This window comes from Thalassophryne amazonica, chromosome 3 (assembly GCF_902500255.1).
Source record: "Thalassophryne amazonica chromosome 3, fThaAma1.1, whole genome shotgun sequence".
In the NCBI taxonomy this organism is placed as follows: Eukaryota; Metazoa; Chordata; class Actinopteri; order Batrachoidiformes; family Batrachoididae; genus Thalassophryne; species Thalassophryne amazonica.
The window spans coordinates 81,611,703-81,630,324 of NC_047105.1; the positions used below are offsets into that span (position 1 = coordinate 81,611,703).

The following is an 18,622-nucleotide window of genomic DNA, read 5'->3' on the forward strand; positions in this document are numbered from 1 at the left end:
AGCGCAAGTCAATGGAGCAGTACGTTCAAGAGTTCCTTTGCTTCTGGGATCATTCAGCCCTCTTCATCTCCGTTGGGTGCCAACTTCATTGTTGGGAAGAAGAACGGCACCCTTTGTCCATGTATTGATTATCGCTGTCTTAACCCAATCACTGTCTAGAATGAGTATCCCATCCCTATCCTCAGCTCAACCTTTGAGCTCCTCCATGGTTCCAAGGTGTTCACTAAATTAGACCTCCATAACGCCTATCATCTGGTGTGGATCCGGGAGGGAGATGAGTGGAAGACCATGTTTAACACCCCGTTGGGGCATTTTGAGTATTTGGTCATGCACTTCAGTCATACCAACACCCCGGCTACATTCCAGGCATTGGTGAATGGTGTCTTACGCAACTCCCTTGACCAGTTCATCACTGTTTATCTGGACGACACCTTGATCTTCTCTAAAGATCTATGTGAACACTGACTACATGTGCATCAGGTCCTCCAAGGACTTTAGGTGAACATATTATTTGTTAAAGCAGAGAAGTGCTCCATTCATCAGTCCGTGTCCTTCATCAGGTTTATTCTAGAACAGGGACAAATAAAAGCCGACCCCGGGAACATTGAGGCAGTGAATGGCCCATACATCTTCCTGTAACCAGCCGCAGAGGTTCTTAGGGTTTGCTAACTTTTACTGAAAATTCATCAGCAATTATAGCCAGGTAGCTTCCCCTTTAACGGCCCTAAAGTCCACTAAAGCACCTTTTTTTGGACTCCCGCTGCTGTCAGGCTTAAGCGGTTATTCACATCAGCTCCTATCCTGATTCAACTTGACTTAAGCCACCAGTTCATTGTGGAGGTTGATGCCTCCGACAGTGGCACATGGGTCATCCTCTCCCAGTTGTGTGCTGACGACACGCAGCATCCCTGTGTGTTCTTCTGATGATTGTCTCTCACTGAGGCCAATTATGACATGGGTAACAGAGAACTTCTGGCTGCCAAGGAGGGGCTGGAGGAGTGGCAGCACTGGTTGGAGAGCACCTCTGTTCCATTCAAAATGTGGTCTGACCATAAAGCCCTGGTCAGACTGAATAATAAAGCCATGAATAATGAGCCATTTATGGATGTGTCAGAAATTTCAGTCATTATTCAAATAAGGAGCCAAGTATATGATGTTCTTCTGAAGGAATTGCAGGAAACAGATGTTAAAAAGGCTACAAGGGCTTTCTCAGAGTGGAACCTGCTCTGTTACAGGTTGCCTGTCCTATCCTCGTAGCCGCCAGGTACTCGGATAATGGGCTTCTAACAGCCTCATACTCACCACGAACATGGCTCTAACATCCTCATTTGTCCTCATACTACCTCGTACACAAATTGTCCCACGCTATTTTTGGTCAATTTTAAACTTCTTGAAATTAGTACCACGCTCAGAGATGAGCCTTGTTACCTGAATAATCTGCCTCTAAGAGCCACTATTCTCCCACATTTCTTGAATAACACCACTCGTACAAAAAAACATGCTACATGGCTCATTATTCATCGTTTATTATTCGGTCTGACCAGGTCTTAAGAGCCTAGTCTACCGGAAGACAGCTAAATGCTTAAATCCACACTAAGCAAGGTGGGCTGTGTTCTTCATAAGGTTCAACTCCACCATCACTTACTGGCCTGCTTACAAAAATAGGAAGCCGGACTCCTTATCCAGACTATTTACTGCTGATAATGAACAGACCTGCCCTGATACAATTCTCCCTCCTTCTGTTGTTGTGGGACACCTCACCTGGGATGATGAGAATCAAATCAGGAAGGCACAGAGGACTTGTTCTGACCTAGGTGGGGGTCCACCAGGTCGGTTATTTGTCCCCCATCTGTAGTTTCCCAGATTCTTCTGTTCTGTCATTCCTCAAAACTGTCTTGTCAGACATATATTCATAACACCATTGCCATAGCATGCCAGCATTTTTGATGGCCTTCATTGGCTGCAGACTGCGGGCTGAATGTCCTGGCCTGTTCGGTTTGCACCAGGAACAACGACTCTCATCAGCCTTCCAGCAGCTTCCTCCATCCTCTCCCTGAGCTTCACTGTCCCTGGTCCCATGTATGTATAGACATCTTGACTGGATTCCCTGTGTCTAATGGCCATGACACCATTATGACGGTGGCCAACCATTTTTCAAAGGCAACACACTTTGTCCTCCTCAAGAAGCTGCCAGCGGCCCTGGAGCCCGCTAACCTCCTGGTCCATCATGTGTACCACTTGCATGGCATCCCGTTGGATGCAGTGTCTGACCACGGGGCCCAGTTTACGTCCCAGGTTTGGAGGAGATTTGGAACGCACCGGGGTCCATGGTCAGCTTATCTTCAGGGTTCCACCCCCCAGTCTCTGTGGTCCATCACTGCCAGTCATCCGCCCTCGTGGAATGACCATCTGTCCTGGATAGAATATGGTTACAATTCCCAGGTGATTGCAGCCATCAGCCTCACCACCTTTGTGTGTTCGCTGGGCTCCCATGCACCACTGTTCCCAGCTCAGGAGGAAGAGTTGATGTCCAGGCACATCTTTGTTGATGTAACACAGTGTGCCCGTTCTGCCTTGCAGACCTGAAAGGACCGTGCACGACGCCATTCAGACCAGCATCACACAACAGCCCTGGATATTGTCCCGGGCAGGAGGTCTGACTGTCATCGAAGGACAGTCCACTGAAGGCAGAGGCACGCAAGCTAGGTCCCCAGTTCTTGGGTCCCTTTGTGGTAGATGGGATTGTAAACCATGTTGTTGTGAAGCTTCATCTACCTAAGATGCCCTGCATCCACCCTGTTTTCCATGTGTCTCATCTTTATTCCATCTCGTTTAGCTCTTTGTGCCCTCTAGCTGATCCACTGCCTCCTGCCCAGTTGGTGAATGGCTATCAGGCCTTTACTGTCTGGTGCCTCCTGCCCAGCACCTAATGAAAGTCCAGGACGTCCACTGGGCTCAACCGGACAAGGTCTGTGGTTCACCTGGGGGATCTCCTTGAGACGGGGTACTGTTGTGGTCTGGGCTGCAGTCCAGTCCTTTGTGTCCTTTCCAGCTTTTCCTTGTTTCCTGTCTGTGGAGTGCCTGTCAGCCAGCTGCTGAAATAACACACCTGGGGCTCCTTGTAGGGGCTCTACTTAGGACTGAGTTGGGCAGACCTTTGCCACCAGATTCTTCCATCACATCAAGTATCTGCAGCTGGTTCTAACTCCACCCTGCTAGTGTTCTCGTCCTGTGGTGACATGGTTCCTCAGCCCTCCTTCTGGCCTTCATTCATCATGGACATTTATCTGTTCCCTTGGACAATCATCTCTTTCTCTGTGTAAATAAATCTTGTAATTGCCTATTTAACCTGTCTTCGCTCTCTGCACATTAAAATCATTTTTGCCTCCACAGTCCAATCAGTCAGTTCCTTGATCAACCGTAACAGGCTTGCCCTGGGTTCAGTGAGCAAAAGTCCTTCCACATGTTTTTTCCGTTGACTCACTAAACCATCTGATTCACTTAGTTCAATCCTTCAGGCAGTCAGATGAGCTAATCAGTGAAATCACCTGTTTTACGTGCACAGGAAGAAACAATACATGAAGCCGGGGTTACCCATCTCTGGATTTGAGAAATACTGTTCAATATTTTTTTCCCACCATTTTCTGATACTTTATGAACCAAACAACTCATGGATTAATGACGAAAACAATCAACAGATTAATTGATAATGAAAATAATTTTTAGTTGCAGCCCTATGAAACATGCAATGATTTTATTTTCTGTCTTTTTATGTCTCAGGAAGAGGCAAAACTGTGAAGAGATTTTCTTGATTTTTTTCCAATTTTTTTTCCATGACTGCCTTTTTGATTTCTGGCAACTTATGCCCTTTAATATAGTGGGATTATTCAAAACGTGTACTTTTTGACAAAATATTTGAATGCAAGGTTGAAATTTATTAGAATACTTTATAGTTCTAATTTACTGGTAAATTAACCAAAGGATAATTAACTAATGAGGAAATATAATCAATAGACTAATTAAAAAATAATTACATTAATCAATTAACTGAAATAAATTAACTAACAGATTAACTGATTACAAAAATAACCATTAGTCGCAGCCCTAATTGGACATTCTCCAATATCATTACAACTGTGTTTGTGAGTTGAAAACAGTGACTATCATGAGTGTCTTAACACTGGTTTTATTAAGATAACACCTGAGGACTGCACCAAGTCAATGATTGCTGCACACATGCACACACTGCAATAGATATTGTGTTGCACATGCCATATCACACATAGACTCACACAAAGGCCCATGTTAGAAGTTGGCTTCACACGTGTCACCACAGAAACTCAAAGGTGTTGCTATGGTATCTGAGAAGTTGAAGTATTGTAGTGTGTAATGGCAGAACTACTATAGCTGAAATCAGTTTGAGTGTTTGAGTGTCAAATGCTGTAGTGTGTAGGGTACAATTACTTTTTATAAAAGCAGTGGCTTTTTGCTCTTAAGTTAATTGGTATGTTTATCGTGCAAAAACCCCCAATTGAGGCCTGAAATGGGATGTTAATAAGTAGCAGAGTAGCATTGTAGGTCATTTGAAATCTCAATTCAGAATCTGGATCACCTCCAAAATTTAATCTGAGTCTTCCATGCCCTTCCAGGCGTGAAAATTTGTGACATAGGAACACATCGTGATCCACAATAGTTGGGACATGGGTAATATTTATCATAAGTCACAGCATGTGAGCAATATGACTGCAGAGTGGAGCTGACACGATTACTCAAGTAACCCTAATGATTCAATTATAAAAATAGCTTTGTTTAATTCCTGTCGCCAACGTCATATTAAAAAGTCTCTGCTATCACTTATGTTATGTGGCCTGCTCAATTCCAGTGTATCATTATTCCACCCGAACTGTTATTACTGATGCACGCACAGCGCATATGGACTGGTGCGATGACAGAGAGTGGTCACAATGCCGCATATTAGAAAGCTGGACTATCACCTTATCTGACATAAAGACATGGATGACCTCTAATTTCCTGCTTTTAAATTCAGATAAAAATGAAGTTATTGTACTTGGCCCCACAATTATAAATTAGAAACATGGTGTCTAACCAGATCCTTACTTTGGATGGCATTACCCTGACCTCTAGTAATACTGTGAGAAATCTTGGAGTCATTTTTGATCTGGTTATGTCCTTCAATGCGCATATTAAGCAAATATGTAGGACTGCTTTTTTGCATTTGCGCAATATCTCTAAAATTAGAAAGGTCTTGTCTCAGAGTGATGCTGAAAAACTAATTCATGCATTTATTTCCTCTAGGCTGGACTATTGTAATTCATTATTTTCAGGTTGTCCTAAAAGTTCCCTGAAAAGCCTTCAGTTAATTAAAAATGCTGCAGCTAGAGTAGTGACGGGGACTAGAAGGAGAGAGCATATTTCACCCATATTGGCCTCTCTTCATTGGCTTCCTGTTAATTCTAGAACAGAATTTAAAATTCTTCTTCTTACTTATAAGGTTTTGAATAATCATGTCCCATCTTATCTTAGGGACCTCATAGTACCATATCACCCCAATAGAGCGCTTCGCTCTCAGACTGCAGGCTTACTTGTAGTTCCTAGGGTTTTTAAGAGTAGAATGGGAGGCAGAGCCTTCAGCTTTCAGGCTCCTCTCCTGTGGAACCAGCTCCCAATTCGGATCAGGGAGACAGACACCCTCTCTACTTTTAAGATTAGGCTTAAAACTTTCCTTTTTGCTAAAGCTTATAGTTAGGGCTGGATGAGGTGACCCTGAACCATCCTTTAGTTATGCTGCTATAGACTTAGACTGCTGGGGGGTTCTGGGGTGTTTCTCTTTTTGCTCTGTATGCACCACTCTGCATTTAATCATTAGTGATTGATCTCTGCTCTCTTCCACAGCATGTCTTTTTCCTGATTCTCTCCCCTCAGCCCCAACCAGTCCCAGCAGAAGACTGCCCCTCCCTGAGCCTGGTTCTGCTGGAGGTTTCTTCCTGTTAAAAGGGAGTTTTTCCTTCCCACTGTCGCCAAGTGCTTGCTCACAGGGGGTCATTTTGTCCGTTGGGGTTTTTCTGTAATTATTGTATGTCTTTTGCCTTACAATATAAAGCGCCTTGGGGCAACTGTTTGTTGTGATTTGGCGCTATATAAATAAAATTGATTTGATTTGATCTGTCACTCTGTCTTGCTCCACTGTCACATCCTGGAATGGTACCATACCATACACACTATGCTTCTACTTTATTTTTACAGATGACTTTATTATTTCGGATAGCTTTGTTATTATTTTGTTAGTGCCTCTTGAAAGAAATTATTTTTGCTAGAATGTTGATTTTGTTGGATATTATGTTTCATGGCTAATTTGTTTGTGATATAATCATAATATAACTTGCTAATACCCTCAAATCACCTTATAATGATACTACTACTACTACTAATAATAATAATATCCCCATATTTCACTGGAACGCCATGAGACATACTGTTCATATGCTTATCACACTACACAGACAAACACAGTTTTACTTTTACACATAATGTTTATATAACAACGCAAGCAGCACACTGCACATAAATAAAAGTTAAATGCAATAGGTTCCATTCAGCAGTCTGTGTGTGTCTGTCTGAGACAGAGGGACAAAGAGAGAGAGAGAGAGAGAGAGAGAGAGACTGACTATCAAAGATAATGAAGGGTGCTTCTATTGATAAAAAGACAACATACCATTAAACTCGGCTTCACCTTGTTGTATGGTATGTTCCAGCTTTCACCTCATGAAATATTCGTACCACTGAACTCATAAACATTAATTATATGTGTACTAGGGATGCACCGATCCAGATTGTTTCATTTCCGATCCGATCCCAATACCTGAATTTGGATATCTGCAGATACCAATACTGTTCCGATACCAGAGCTCTATTTGCTTTAATATTATTATTATTATCATTATTGTTGATTTTACGAGGATATTTATACAACTTCATGATGAAGTGTTTAGAGGAAGATTTTACAGACTTAAAGAGAAAAGACAGCACTCTCTCTCTGTCTGTCTCTCTCCCTCTCTGTCTTTCTGCCTGTCTCCCTCTCTCTGTCTCTCGCTTTCTCTCTTTCTCTCTGTTGCTCGCTTTCTCTCTCTCGCTCACTTTCTGTCTCCCTCCATCACTCTCATTTTCTCTCTCACTGTTTTCGCGCTGTGCAAACTTCAAACTTTTGGGAAACACAAAACCTTTCAACTGTAAAATAAATGTATCATCATCGACGCTCACACACAGGATTTTAATGGAGACTTTTTCCATTTCAGTGGACAGAATCTCTGTTCAGCTTCTCCTCCTCGGCTGCACGCTGAGCTGGTCTTACAGCCTCAAGACAGTGAAGCAGCTAACCTTTTAGCACACATTTTCAGCAACAATTCAGTTAATTTTTCGGAAAATCCATGCTCAACGAACAGACAATTTGAACCCAAGAGCCGGGCAGAAATTTGCCACTAACCGCAGCTACAACACTGTGAAAGAGAGCTCTCTCAGACAGCCTAGCTTCAGAAACCTCCCCCTCTCCTCCTCCCACTCAGCAGTAAACAAGCAGAAAGAAAACAACAGCAGTTGAGAGGATTCACAGTGGCTCTTCTCCAGTATCGGAAAATGTCACAGGTTGGATTGGTATTTTCCGATACGTGAATTACATCGGTATCGGAACCCGCTACCAATCTGGGATCGGATCGGTCCCATCCCTAGTTACAGTAAAAATTAAGCTCTCTCTCTCTCTCTCTCTCGCCGTTTTCCTACTGAGCAAACTTGGAACTTTCTGGAAACACAAAGCTTTTCAACTGTAAAATAAACCATAAATTTCTAAATGTGTCATTAGCTGCGCTCATGCGAGTAACTCTGGGTTAATACTGATTTTGTTGGACTGTTTTTCCTATTCAGCAGAAAGAAAGTGAAGCTCTGTTTAGCTCTGCTCCTGTCTATGCTGTGCTCTGAGCTGCTGTTTCATAATGTTTCACAGCCTCGGCACGTTGAAGTGGCTAATTTTTCAGTAAGAATTCAGTTCATTTTCCGAAAATCCGTGGTCGGCGGCACAGACAATTTGAACCTGAGAGCCAGGCAGAAATGTGCCGCTACCCGTGGCTTAAAACCCTTGACTGCGGAACAAACAGCTAGGCTTCAGCTCAGAAACCTCCACCTCCCCCCTAGCCCCCTCACGTGCAGCAGTAAACACAGCAGAGAGCAAAAGCGGTTGAGAGGTTTCACAGACGTGGCTTCTCTCTGGTATCGGAAAACGCTACATGTTGTATCAGTATTTTCTGATACTTGAATTACGTTGGTATCGGAAGCCGATACCGGCACTGGATTGGATTGTTCCCAACCTTATCCAGAACCAAGGGTGGATTCAAGCACAGGTTTGCCTGGGCTGAAGGCCAGCAGCCCAAACGCACATGGAGGCCCTACATTAATGTCCACCATTCTTGTGGAGAACACACATACCAACTTGAATAACGCACATTGTACAATGGCTGAGTGGATCCTTGTCATTTGATCAGTGCTTTGTATGTCACGGGACATGGACTATACATCTCATTTGTGTTGTGTTGCAGTTATTGTGCAAATGTGGTTCCATTCACCGTGCAAATTTGGTTCCATATGTTTTGTACCACTGCACGGTGCAACCACTGCCCATGCACACACTAGTGGAGGCGGCATTTAGCTAAACATTTGTTTTGCTGACCGACAATGGTTTGAACAAGCTGCTAATTGATGGTGCTTAATCCTTCTAGCACACACACACACACACACACACACACAAAAAAACAAGGGTACAAGCCGTCTGAAGGCATGAAGAGTTGTTGGGATGAAAACCTGGACAAATTTCTGATGCAATATTTTTGGTGGACTGAGGAAGCACACAAAGTCTTTTGTTTTTTGGAAGTACACAAAATCAGTGCACAGCACCATAGACTACATCATCAGAATTGCTTTTAAACTATCTAACTGTTTTTCCAAGTTGACTGAGAACAATTTTGTTCATGTTGGACTGCTGACATCTAAGCACCAGTGACGCAAACCAAAATGTAACTCCCTTGTCTGTTATTTATAAATTAGTAAAATATCAAATGACAGACATCTATTTTAGCCTTTACATAAAACAAAAAATTAATGTTTTTTTTCATTCTTTCAACTAATATTTAATTCTGTGAAAGCTGGAATGTTCCATTCAACTCAGCTTCATCTTGTTGAATGGAACATTCCAACTTTCACCTCATGAAATATTTGTACCCTTGAACTCAGAAACAACAAATTCAACAAATGTTACAAAGTGCTTGTTTGCAAAAGTTTATTCAAGCACTAAATCCTCAATTCTGTGACTATAATGGGGTTTTAAGAGTCCACACAGAAATGTAGCGCAGGGGCCTGTTACAACTTTAACCTGCACAGGCTACAACTCAACATCAACCAATATACAGTAAATGTCCACCTTTCACACAGACTGTGTTTAGGAGTGACAGAGTTCAGACTAGGGATAGGTATCGATAAGATTTTATCGATATCGATACCATTATCAATTCCGGTTATCGATCCGATTCCTTATCGATTCCCTTATCGATACCTCTTGTGAATTTTTTGTGTACTAAAAGTAGGCTTTACAGGTTTTCTATATCAGCAGGTCGAAGAGCTTTTTCTTATCGTGCACCCGCTCTGTGGAACGGTCTCCCTTCGACCTTGAGGCAGTCAGAGTCCGTGGACATTTTTAAGTGAAGACTTAAAGCCTATTTTTATTCTCTTTCTTATGAATAGTTTTTATTTTTTATCTGTTTTATTCTTTTACTTCTGTTTTTAATTCTGTATTTTAATTTTTTTTTATTTATTTATTTTAATTTTTTATGTTGAACTGTTCTATGTGAGGTGACTTGAGATGGCTTTTGTTGCGATTTGGCGCTTTATAAGCCAATTAAATTGAAAGTGAATTGAAATTGATGAGTCTTAAAGTAAATAAATATGAAATTGGTCACTGGATCCTTAAACTTTGGACATAATAAACTCTACATGGTGGATCCTTGATCTCTGGACATAAAAAAATAAACAAAATCTGTAGTTTTTGTCAAAAGCATTTCCTTTCAGACATTATTGGCAGGAATGTCTTTCCATACCTCTGAGCTGAACTCTTGCAGCTGGCTGCGCTGCACGTCAGGATGTAATTAATAAAGAATGCAGCACGGCTCATTGTGGGAGGAAAAAAATGTTTTAATTGATTGTAGTTTCTCTTCTGTATCATAATGTTTGTAAAGAGGTGTCATTTTATTTAAAGCGGTGATCCGTTTTGAAGTTATTAATTCCGACTGGACTCTGTCTCAGTAGAGAGCCACACAGCGTTTGGAGCTATGCCAATGGAATGGAGAACGATTCTCGTTTCTTGACTGCAACAAGACAAGAGTCCCAGTTAGTGACTTTAATCCACACAAAAGTGACTCACAATATTTTAATGGCTTTGAGAGGGGTTAAGAAGCGGATTTGCCGTTTCTGAAAAGCAGCGAATCAAAGAACCAACAAGCTAGTGGATCGAAGCATTGCTTCATGCTTCAAAGTGGTGTCACGCTGCAGAAACAGCTGATTACAGAGCCACTGCAGGGTCTGTAATCAACGTAAAGGAATGTTCATTTTCCCGACAAACACCCTCAAAAACAACGGTCGCTCTGAAGGACCAATAAGGGAATCGTTAAGCAAAAGGTCTATTCATATCGGTGGATCGAATAATTTCTTAATGACACTCGAAAAGAACCAGTTCTCGATACCCAACCCTAGTTCAGACAGTCTGAGTGAGGCACAGAGGAGCTTACAGACTACAGAGCAGCATAGAGTGACCTGAAAACACAACAGATGTGTTTAAGCTGTAGCATATTGTATTGTTAATTTTTTGGCAATTGAAATTGCTACCAATTAGCCACAGTGGTTGACAGCTGAACCTGAGAGAACCCTGAGCAGCACATTCACACAGACTCACTGCTCGCTGACCTCCTTAAATCTCCTCTGGAAATACGACTTATAGCCATAATGCCATGAAAAGCACACTCTTCAGCAGTAGCTTTCAGATGTTAGTAGATATATTTTAGTTTTGTGGAAACGTTTTGTTATAACCACGGACATTAGGGCAATAAACTAAACAGTGTAACACTGTTGGCAAGCTCAGAAGCACTTGTGTCATGGGCTGCATTCAAAATCATTTGTAGTTTGCACTAACCTGCTGTATAATAATATAACACAACTTTATACTGCTATTGCCATAACTCGGTCCCAGTCTCCTTAGTTATGGAATCAAGAAAGCAACTGAGGCCAAAAATCTGCAGCGTGAGACTGACTTTATATACTTATTTCAGGGTTTGCATTTGAATTTTTGGCCACTGAGTCCTGGGACACACTCGGTATTGAAAATGTGAGTCCCAAGACCCAGCCCCGAGTCCCAGCACCTCAAGTTAGTTCAGGAGATGCTAAAGTGCACTGCAGTGTGTTAAAAAAGGTGGTGTGGCAAATTATGCCATGAAAGCAAAGTGTGTCAAAGATGATCTTACTAGATTATATTTGAAAAAAGAAATGAATAAAGGTATTCATTTTCCATGATACTGTAGGGGGCGCAGTTCTTTTGAAATGAAATAGGTGTTGGATCTAGTTATTCTTTTTGCAAGTTCAGAACTGGCTGGAAATTTGTTAAAACTAAGCAGAATAAAATAATTCAAGATTTTTAATGTTTTTATCTATTGTAAGAGCCAGAACTTGAGCCAATTTGACGCAACATTGGCTTCAAGTTCTATTTAGCTCAAACAGCAGCATGATCTGATCGCATACAGGGACACTGAAAACAGCTCATAGTACAAAGAAAATACTAACAGCTCATAGTACAAATAAAACGCTAAAGCAAACAAGAGCCAGGAAGACAACTGTCAATACAAGACTTTTTCCTCAAGGAAAGTTAAGCAAGCGACACTAAAATCTTAAAATTAACTGTACAAGAAACCTTACCACAACTACTGTATTTTCCGGACTATAAGTCGCACCGGAGTATAAGTCGCACCAGCCACTTTATCCATTATAAAGAAAAATAAACCATAAATAAGTTGCACCGGAGTATAAGTCACACCAGCCACTTTATCCATTATAAAGAAAAATAAACCATAAATAAGTTGCACTGGACTATAAGTCCCATGGACATACAGGTATGTTAACTTAACATGAAAAGTTCAGATGATAATATTGTGATGGCTACCATTTTCGGATGCATATTTCACCAGTCCTAACTTGTAATCTGCAGAGTATGATTTTCTTTTTGGTGGCATTTTTTCGGGCCTTCTCCGTTGTCTTGTTATCAGTAACGTTGAAATTTTTATTTTTCTATGGTAGTCAGAAGTCGCAGGAATAGTCACACAAGCCTCGAGTGCCCTCTTGTGAGCTGCATTTTACCTACGGATATGCTTGTATTTTGCGGACCACATTGCGAGCCGAACCATGCAGCACCTACCTGCGCAACTCATGACCACCCAGCGGTGTCGATCCAGCTCCTTCCAAGTGCAGACGCTAATCCTCCGCCGGCGCTCAGTGCTCCCATGCAGCTCTTAGCGTCAACTCTGCTCACACTGATATCCAAGGGTTGAAGCTGTTTTGTTAGCCGTCCCGGAATAACAGCAAGCACCGTGTTCGTCAGCTTCACACGCTGTGGGTGAGGTGAGGAATACGCGTCCAACGTTCTGTTCTCTGATTGGTTATCGCGACCAGCGTGACCTATAGGACGGCCGCCATACTACAGTGCCCATGATGCATTGCATTTCCTTTTCCGGTGGCCATTTAAAACATAGATCGACTCTGTCATGTAAAATTGTTTTGTTACAGTAAATTAATTGAGATCCTACCGGTATATTTTTCATTTATAAGTCGCACCGGAGTATAGGTCGCACCCCCGGCCAAAACATGTAAAAAAGTGCGACTTATAGTCCGGAAAATACGGTATGTTGCAACACAAAAAAAATCCACAAACTTGAGTGATCTGTTTGCAATTATTCTCTGTGAAATATAGAAAGTTGGTGTATAAATTTTCAGCACATTATTATATTAGCAAACTCTTCAAATTGGGGTGGATTTGTAGTTCATTTCACACAAATGTGTGTGTTCATTTCTTTTAATCAAAATAAGTAGCCACAAACTGGAACACTTCACTTCTATGCTGCGCAAAAACTTGTGAACTCTGCAACAACTTACAAATTCTATGACGTGTGTACTGTCATGAAGTAGACGTGTAACATAAACCAAAAAAGGCCAAAAGAAGAGAGAAAAAAAGACCTCTGAAGACCTTTTGTGATTTAGAACTATACATATAAAAAGAAAACTTTTGAAAAATGAAACACCATTGAAAGAGGAATAATGAAATCAGAAACATTTTTTTGCCATATGGTAATTTACAACTGAATAAAAAAAGCTTTAACAATGCTTACAGTTAACCTGGGCCACTACATAAGTTCCTCCACTGCAATTCTAAATATCACTGAAACCAAATGAAGTTTAAGGAAGTTTTGCTCAATTAACATCATGCAAACTAATGTACTTGAGGTGAAGTAACAACAGGAAGTCCAGTCAAATGAATGTAAAAAGCTTGTCCTGCAAGATAAATGTGTTTTACTCCTGGAGTCTACAGGGTATTGTAGGGACCAAAATACAATACACAGCAGACTTGAAACTCTATCTTGCAATGGTTCGTCAACTTGACACCAATTTCTGTCTCTGGAAACTGACACACCAACACCACATTGTTTTACCTCATGGTTTCACACACACACACACACACCCTCATTAGTTAGATAATGATGATGATTATTATTATTAAATAGTCTTACTAATTAATGAACAAATTAAAAATTCAATGCACTATACTTTTATATCCATTGTGGGCAGGATATCAGTTACTAAGCTGACCAAACTTTACACTAAGAATAGCTGCAACACCACAAAACTATTTTGAGGAAATAGCAACCACTGAACACTGAAAGCATCATGTCAGACATTGCAGTTTATAACAAGTACACATGGTAATGTGTAAATTCATGCCCTGAGCATTGCCTGCTCCTCAGCTTCTTATGAAATCTCTGTCACCACCGACCTTTGTCACATTATGTTAATTTGACAGATACATGTGGCAAAAAACACCATACATGCCCAAATCACCTTCAGCACATTCCTCACATTTACATTTCATTTCCAAAAAAACACAAGAGTATAGTTGTAGCATTAGAGTATCAATCAAAGTAAATCACGATAATACTAAAAACAGACTACCAAGTTCAATGTTCGTAACATACATGGACAGATTTTAACATAAATGTGAATGAAATGAAAAACACATGCTGGTATAGAATGAGCAAGGAAAATAAAACCTTTATTTGATAAATTGACCAAAAGGATAAAGAAGGCCAAAGAGGAACTTGCAGATTACAGTTTTAAGCAATTCATACTGCTTAAGAAAGGCTTAGGAATACGGCATACGGCTTAGGAAAAGTGACATAAAAACTGTTTTATGGGTAGAAATAGCTGCTGTTGTTTCTTGATGTCATCATACCTGCCTCCATGTCTTTCTGCTTCTCTCTCAGTCTGTCTCTCTCTCTCTTTGTCATTGTATCAGTCTTCCTTTGTTTCGTTGTTTCCATTGTATATCTTCTTCACCGTCTGTGTCTCTTTAGCTCAGTACCTCTGCCAGGGTTCTAGCTAGAACCATTTTAGTGCCGGGTAAATTATGTGATCGTGGCTCACAGCAGAGGGCGCAGGGTCCCTGGCAGGGGTCAAGGGGGCAGAGCCCCCTGAAGCTAGAGGGTTTTATACCTCTAAAATGTTATTTGCAAACCCTATTTTAACCAATTTTTAGTGGTTTTAGATGCATTAAAAGCAAGAACAATAGACAAAAAAAATTATATTTATGTTGTAATATTTGTAATACCAAAGTTCTTTTTAAAATGTTTCTGTCAAAGTCTAAGTTAATAAAAATAAATAACGTTGAAAATGTTAAAAACACCTTAATATTTGATGGGCATATAGTATTTGCTCTCTTCTTCTTCTTTCATCCAGTGAAGCAGGAGTTTTTTCTGTCAAGACAGCTTTTTTCCAACTTTTCAGTGGGATTGCATTACTTAAAAAAAACAAACAAACAAGCAAACAAAAAACAATATAACCACTAATTGTCTTGTTTGAACAAGAGCTGAACCTGGACTGATTTAATCCTCTCCGCCTCCTCCGCGCTCTCTCTTGCCCCTCCCCCCCTCTCCCTTTCCTCACTCTCATTGTCAATGCGGTTTTCCTCCAACCTGTTTGGAAACAGAAACCTTTAAAGTGTAAAATAACCGTAAACGTCTGAATGGTATCAGCATCTATGTACACTGACACTCTAGATTACTTTAATAAAACATTTTATTAGAGTTTTTTCCTTTAAGTCAGAGTACAGAGAGACGCACAGTGTCCTCACTCTGAGCTGCTTTCATCAGAACATGCAATGGGTGACCTGAAAAACACGTCACCCACATGAGTTCTGTTCCACATGACATGGTGTCTGTGCTGTGGCGCACCGTCCACAAGACACGCGTGTCGGTAAAACATGCACGCGGCCGACTGGACGCACCTGACCAGTAAATGTGGGCATGATCAGAGCACACTGCTTCTCATTCATGCCAGATCAGATTTGTATTGCTCACTTGATAAATATGGTGTATTTTATGGTGTGTGATTTTTTTTTTTTTTGTAATACTTCCACGTCCTTCCTGATATGAGGCAGCTTCCCGCAATTTTCAAACTAGCTCAGTAGTAAAGTCTCTGACTATGAATCAGAGGTATTGAAAGGCATGAGTTTGCATCCCGGGTGGTGTGTTTTTTCTTCTTTTTTTATCCATCCATCCATTTTCTTCCGCTTTATCTGGAGTTGGGTCACGGGGGCAGCAGCTCAAGCAAAGCCGCCCAGACCTCCTGATCCACACACACCTCCCCCAGCTCCACCGGGGGAACCCCAAGGCGTTCCCAAGCCAGCCGAGCGATGTAGTCCCTCCAGCGTGTCCTGGGTCTTCCCCGAGGCCTCCTCCCAATGGGACGTGCCCGGAACACCTCTCCAGCGAGGCGTCCAGGGGGCATCTGGAAAAGATGCCCAAGCCACCTCAACTGACTCCTTTCGACATGGAGGAGCAGCGGCTCGACTCCGGGCGCAATGTGGTCCCACGGGTACCAGCTGTTTTTTTTTTATTCCACATAAGTGGCGCAATGTGGTTCCACACATACAAGCTGGTTTTTAGTTCTTCCGCCATGTGGTCCACCTGGCACTGTTGCTGCTCGACAGACACCAGCACATACACGAACTCTCGCACCAGGTTCGTGCACGCTTGCCCGTCGGCGCAATGTTTCATGCCCTAATTTCAAATTGTTTCGCATTGTTTCACACTGTTTCGCCGTTTTCGTCCAAACGCCGTCCAAACTTTGCACAATGTGTAAAGGGGCCATAAACATTGTACTTGGTTGACTTAACAAAAAACTGTCATGGATCTCACATTCCATGGTTAATCTATGAGAGAAGTGTGTCAACATAACATAATTTACTCTGATTTAAGCATTCTTGGATGCAATTTATTTTGAAAGTTTACTGCAGGAGAACTGTGCTTTAGATGAGTGAAACTGGAGAAAAACACAGAAATGGCTCCAAAAACAAAATCAGCATCAATTGTACAGAATTAATTTGGGTTCAGAAAGGGTGATGTTATCCACAAACAAGTGTTTTGTGAAGAGTTCCTTGCAGTCTTTCAACTTTTTTAAATCCGTAAGCTGTATTTTCTGTGCAGATGCATTCCCCAACAAAATCAAACTAATCATTGTAGAAAGAGCATTTTTTTTCCCCCAAATAGAGCAATTCAAGTTATATGGCAAAAATTCTTACATTTTTTTCCACACTGCAAAATGTAACAGACAAAAATAAGACTGCAATGTCAGTTTTTTTTTATATTATTCAGCCACAAAAAACTTTTTAAAAAACTTGCAAGTTACTCTTGAAGACACTTCAAACACCACACCAATGGGATCAAATAATCTATTAAAAAACAGGGAGATGCACAAAAACATAACCACATGCTCTATGTAACATGCAGCATTCACCCTTGTTTTTGGGACACACACAGACAATCACTGTACTCACTGGTTTCCCATTCCTGTGATGTGCAATGGATAAAAACAATTGAAAACACACATGACCATGAATGACTTACCAACACATGGTTATGATTTTAGCACAATGGTGGGACTTTAGCACAACGGTGGGACACTGATTCACTGGTTGAAGCTTTTAAAGGGGTCATATCATACAACACATTGGCCCTTATTCACCAATATCTTCTTATGAATCTTCTTAGATTCTTTCTTAACTGTCCCTAAGAAGGTTCTTAAGAAAACTCTACATCAGATTCATAAATGTGTTCTTAAACCGCAGAATTGTTCATAGCTGTGTTATTAAGTTGATGAATCCCAAATCCTTGTAAACTGAAAGTACATGCCTGGTGAGCCTAATTAACATATGATTAGCATACGTAACAGCCCATCAATGCCCATACAAGGGCATGGAACTGCATGACCATGGCAAGACAGATTTTATGAAGAGGAAACAAAATGCCGAAAGCAAAAGGAAAATCTATTTCAGCGCAGCAGGCAAAGAGAAAAAACAACTGTGGCAAATCAGAGTTGGAGGTACCACTGCAGGAAATCAGCAAAAAATAAAGACTTCGATTTAAAATCCGACACCAAAAAAAAACATGCTGTGGACTGGAGGGGGAACAGCTGACACCGAAAAGTTGTCCGAGTTAAACCAGCGCATCAGGGCCATCATCGGGGAGACGGCACTCTCAGGTAGGCTATGGGAAAAATCTAAATCATTTTATATTTAATTTTCCCCCACCCTACTTTTTAGGAGTACCATCAACTGAGTGTCTGGATACAGACCTGGGCCCTGAAGCAATGCTTCCATCACTTTCCTTTGCGACTGCTACTCCACTTGATTAAGGTTAAAGTGCTGGTAGACCATAAAAACTGAAGTTCACCAGCTGCCTTGAAAATGTGAGTTAATTCAACTGAATATCAGTTAACTCACCTTAAAGATAAGCTTCGTTTCAACTCAAAATCAATGAAGACAATGGATAGCTTTAAGTTCAAATCTTAAAAACATATAAACTTCAGTCCAACCCCTAAACTTTCCATTACAAGTGGGGTAAATGAGAAGACATAAATTCACTTGACATAATGGAGCTATCATTTTTTACAGTGTACATTTAATTTATTTTAATATAAAAATGCTCTGTAAATTACCAAAATATAACATATAATAATAAACAGAGATATCATGGACATTATCATTGCAATATCGGATTTTAATGACCTTCACATAAGCAGAAAAGGCAACCAACGTGACAACATGTTGGCACCGAAATGTGCGTAAGTGTACTCCTGAGTGTTTGTGAGATTTGTTCAAACCTAAGAACAAATCCTGGATAGGAAAACCTTCATGAATGCTGCAATCTTCGTAAAAACTCATAAGCAGAACTTAGGAACCAATTTATTCATAAGAACG

The 18,622-nt window shown here is 41.0% G+C and overlaps 1 protein-coding gene across 4 annotated transcripts in view; it reads right to left on the minus strand.

Annotated features, from left to right (window-relative positions):
• Nucleotides 1–18,622, minus strand: part of camk1b (calcium/calmodulin-dependent protein kinase Ib) — a 157,631-nt gene that overhangs the window by 130,508 nt on the left and 8,501 nt on the right. For 2 of the 4 annotated variants that reach the window (XM_034166957.1, XM_034166959.1), the window contains exon 2: nucleotides 17,201–17,213. The exons of the other annotated variants lie outside the window; for them this stretch is intronic. In XM_034166957.1, coding sequence (XP_034022848.1) covers nucleotides 17,201–17,211 — 11 coding nt within the window. In that variant the 5' untranslated portion in view covers nucleotides 17,212–17,213. The remainder of the gene's footprint in view (nucleotides 1–17,200; nucleotides 17,214–18,622) is intronic. 4 annotated transcript variants of the gene reach the window in all.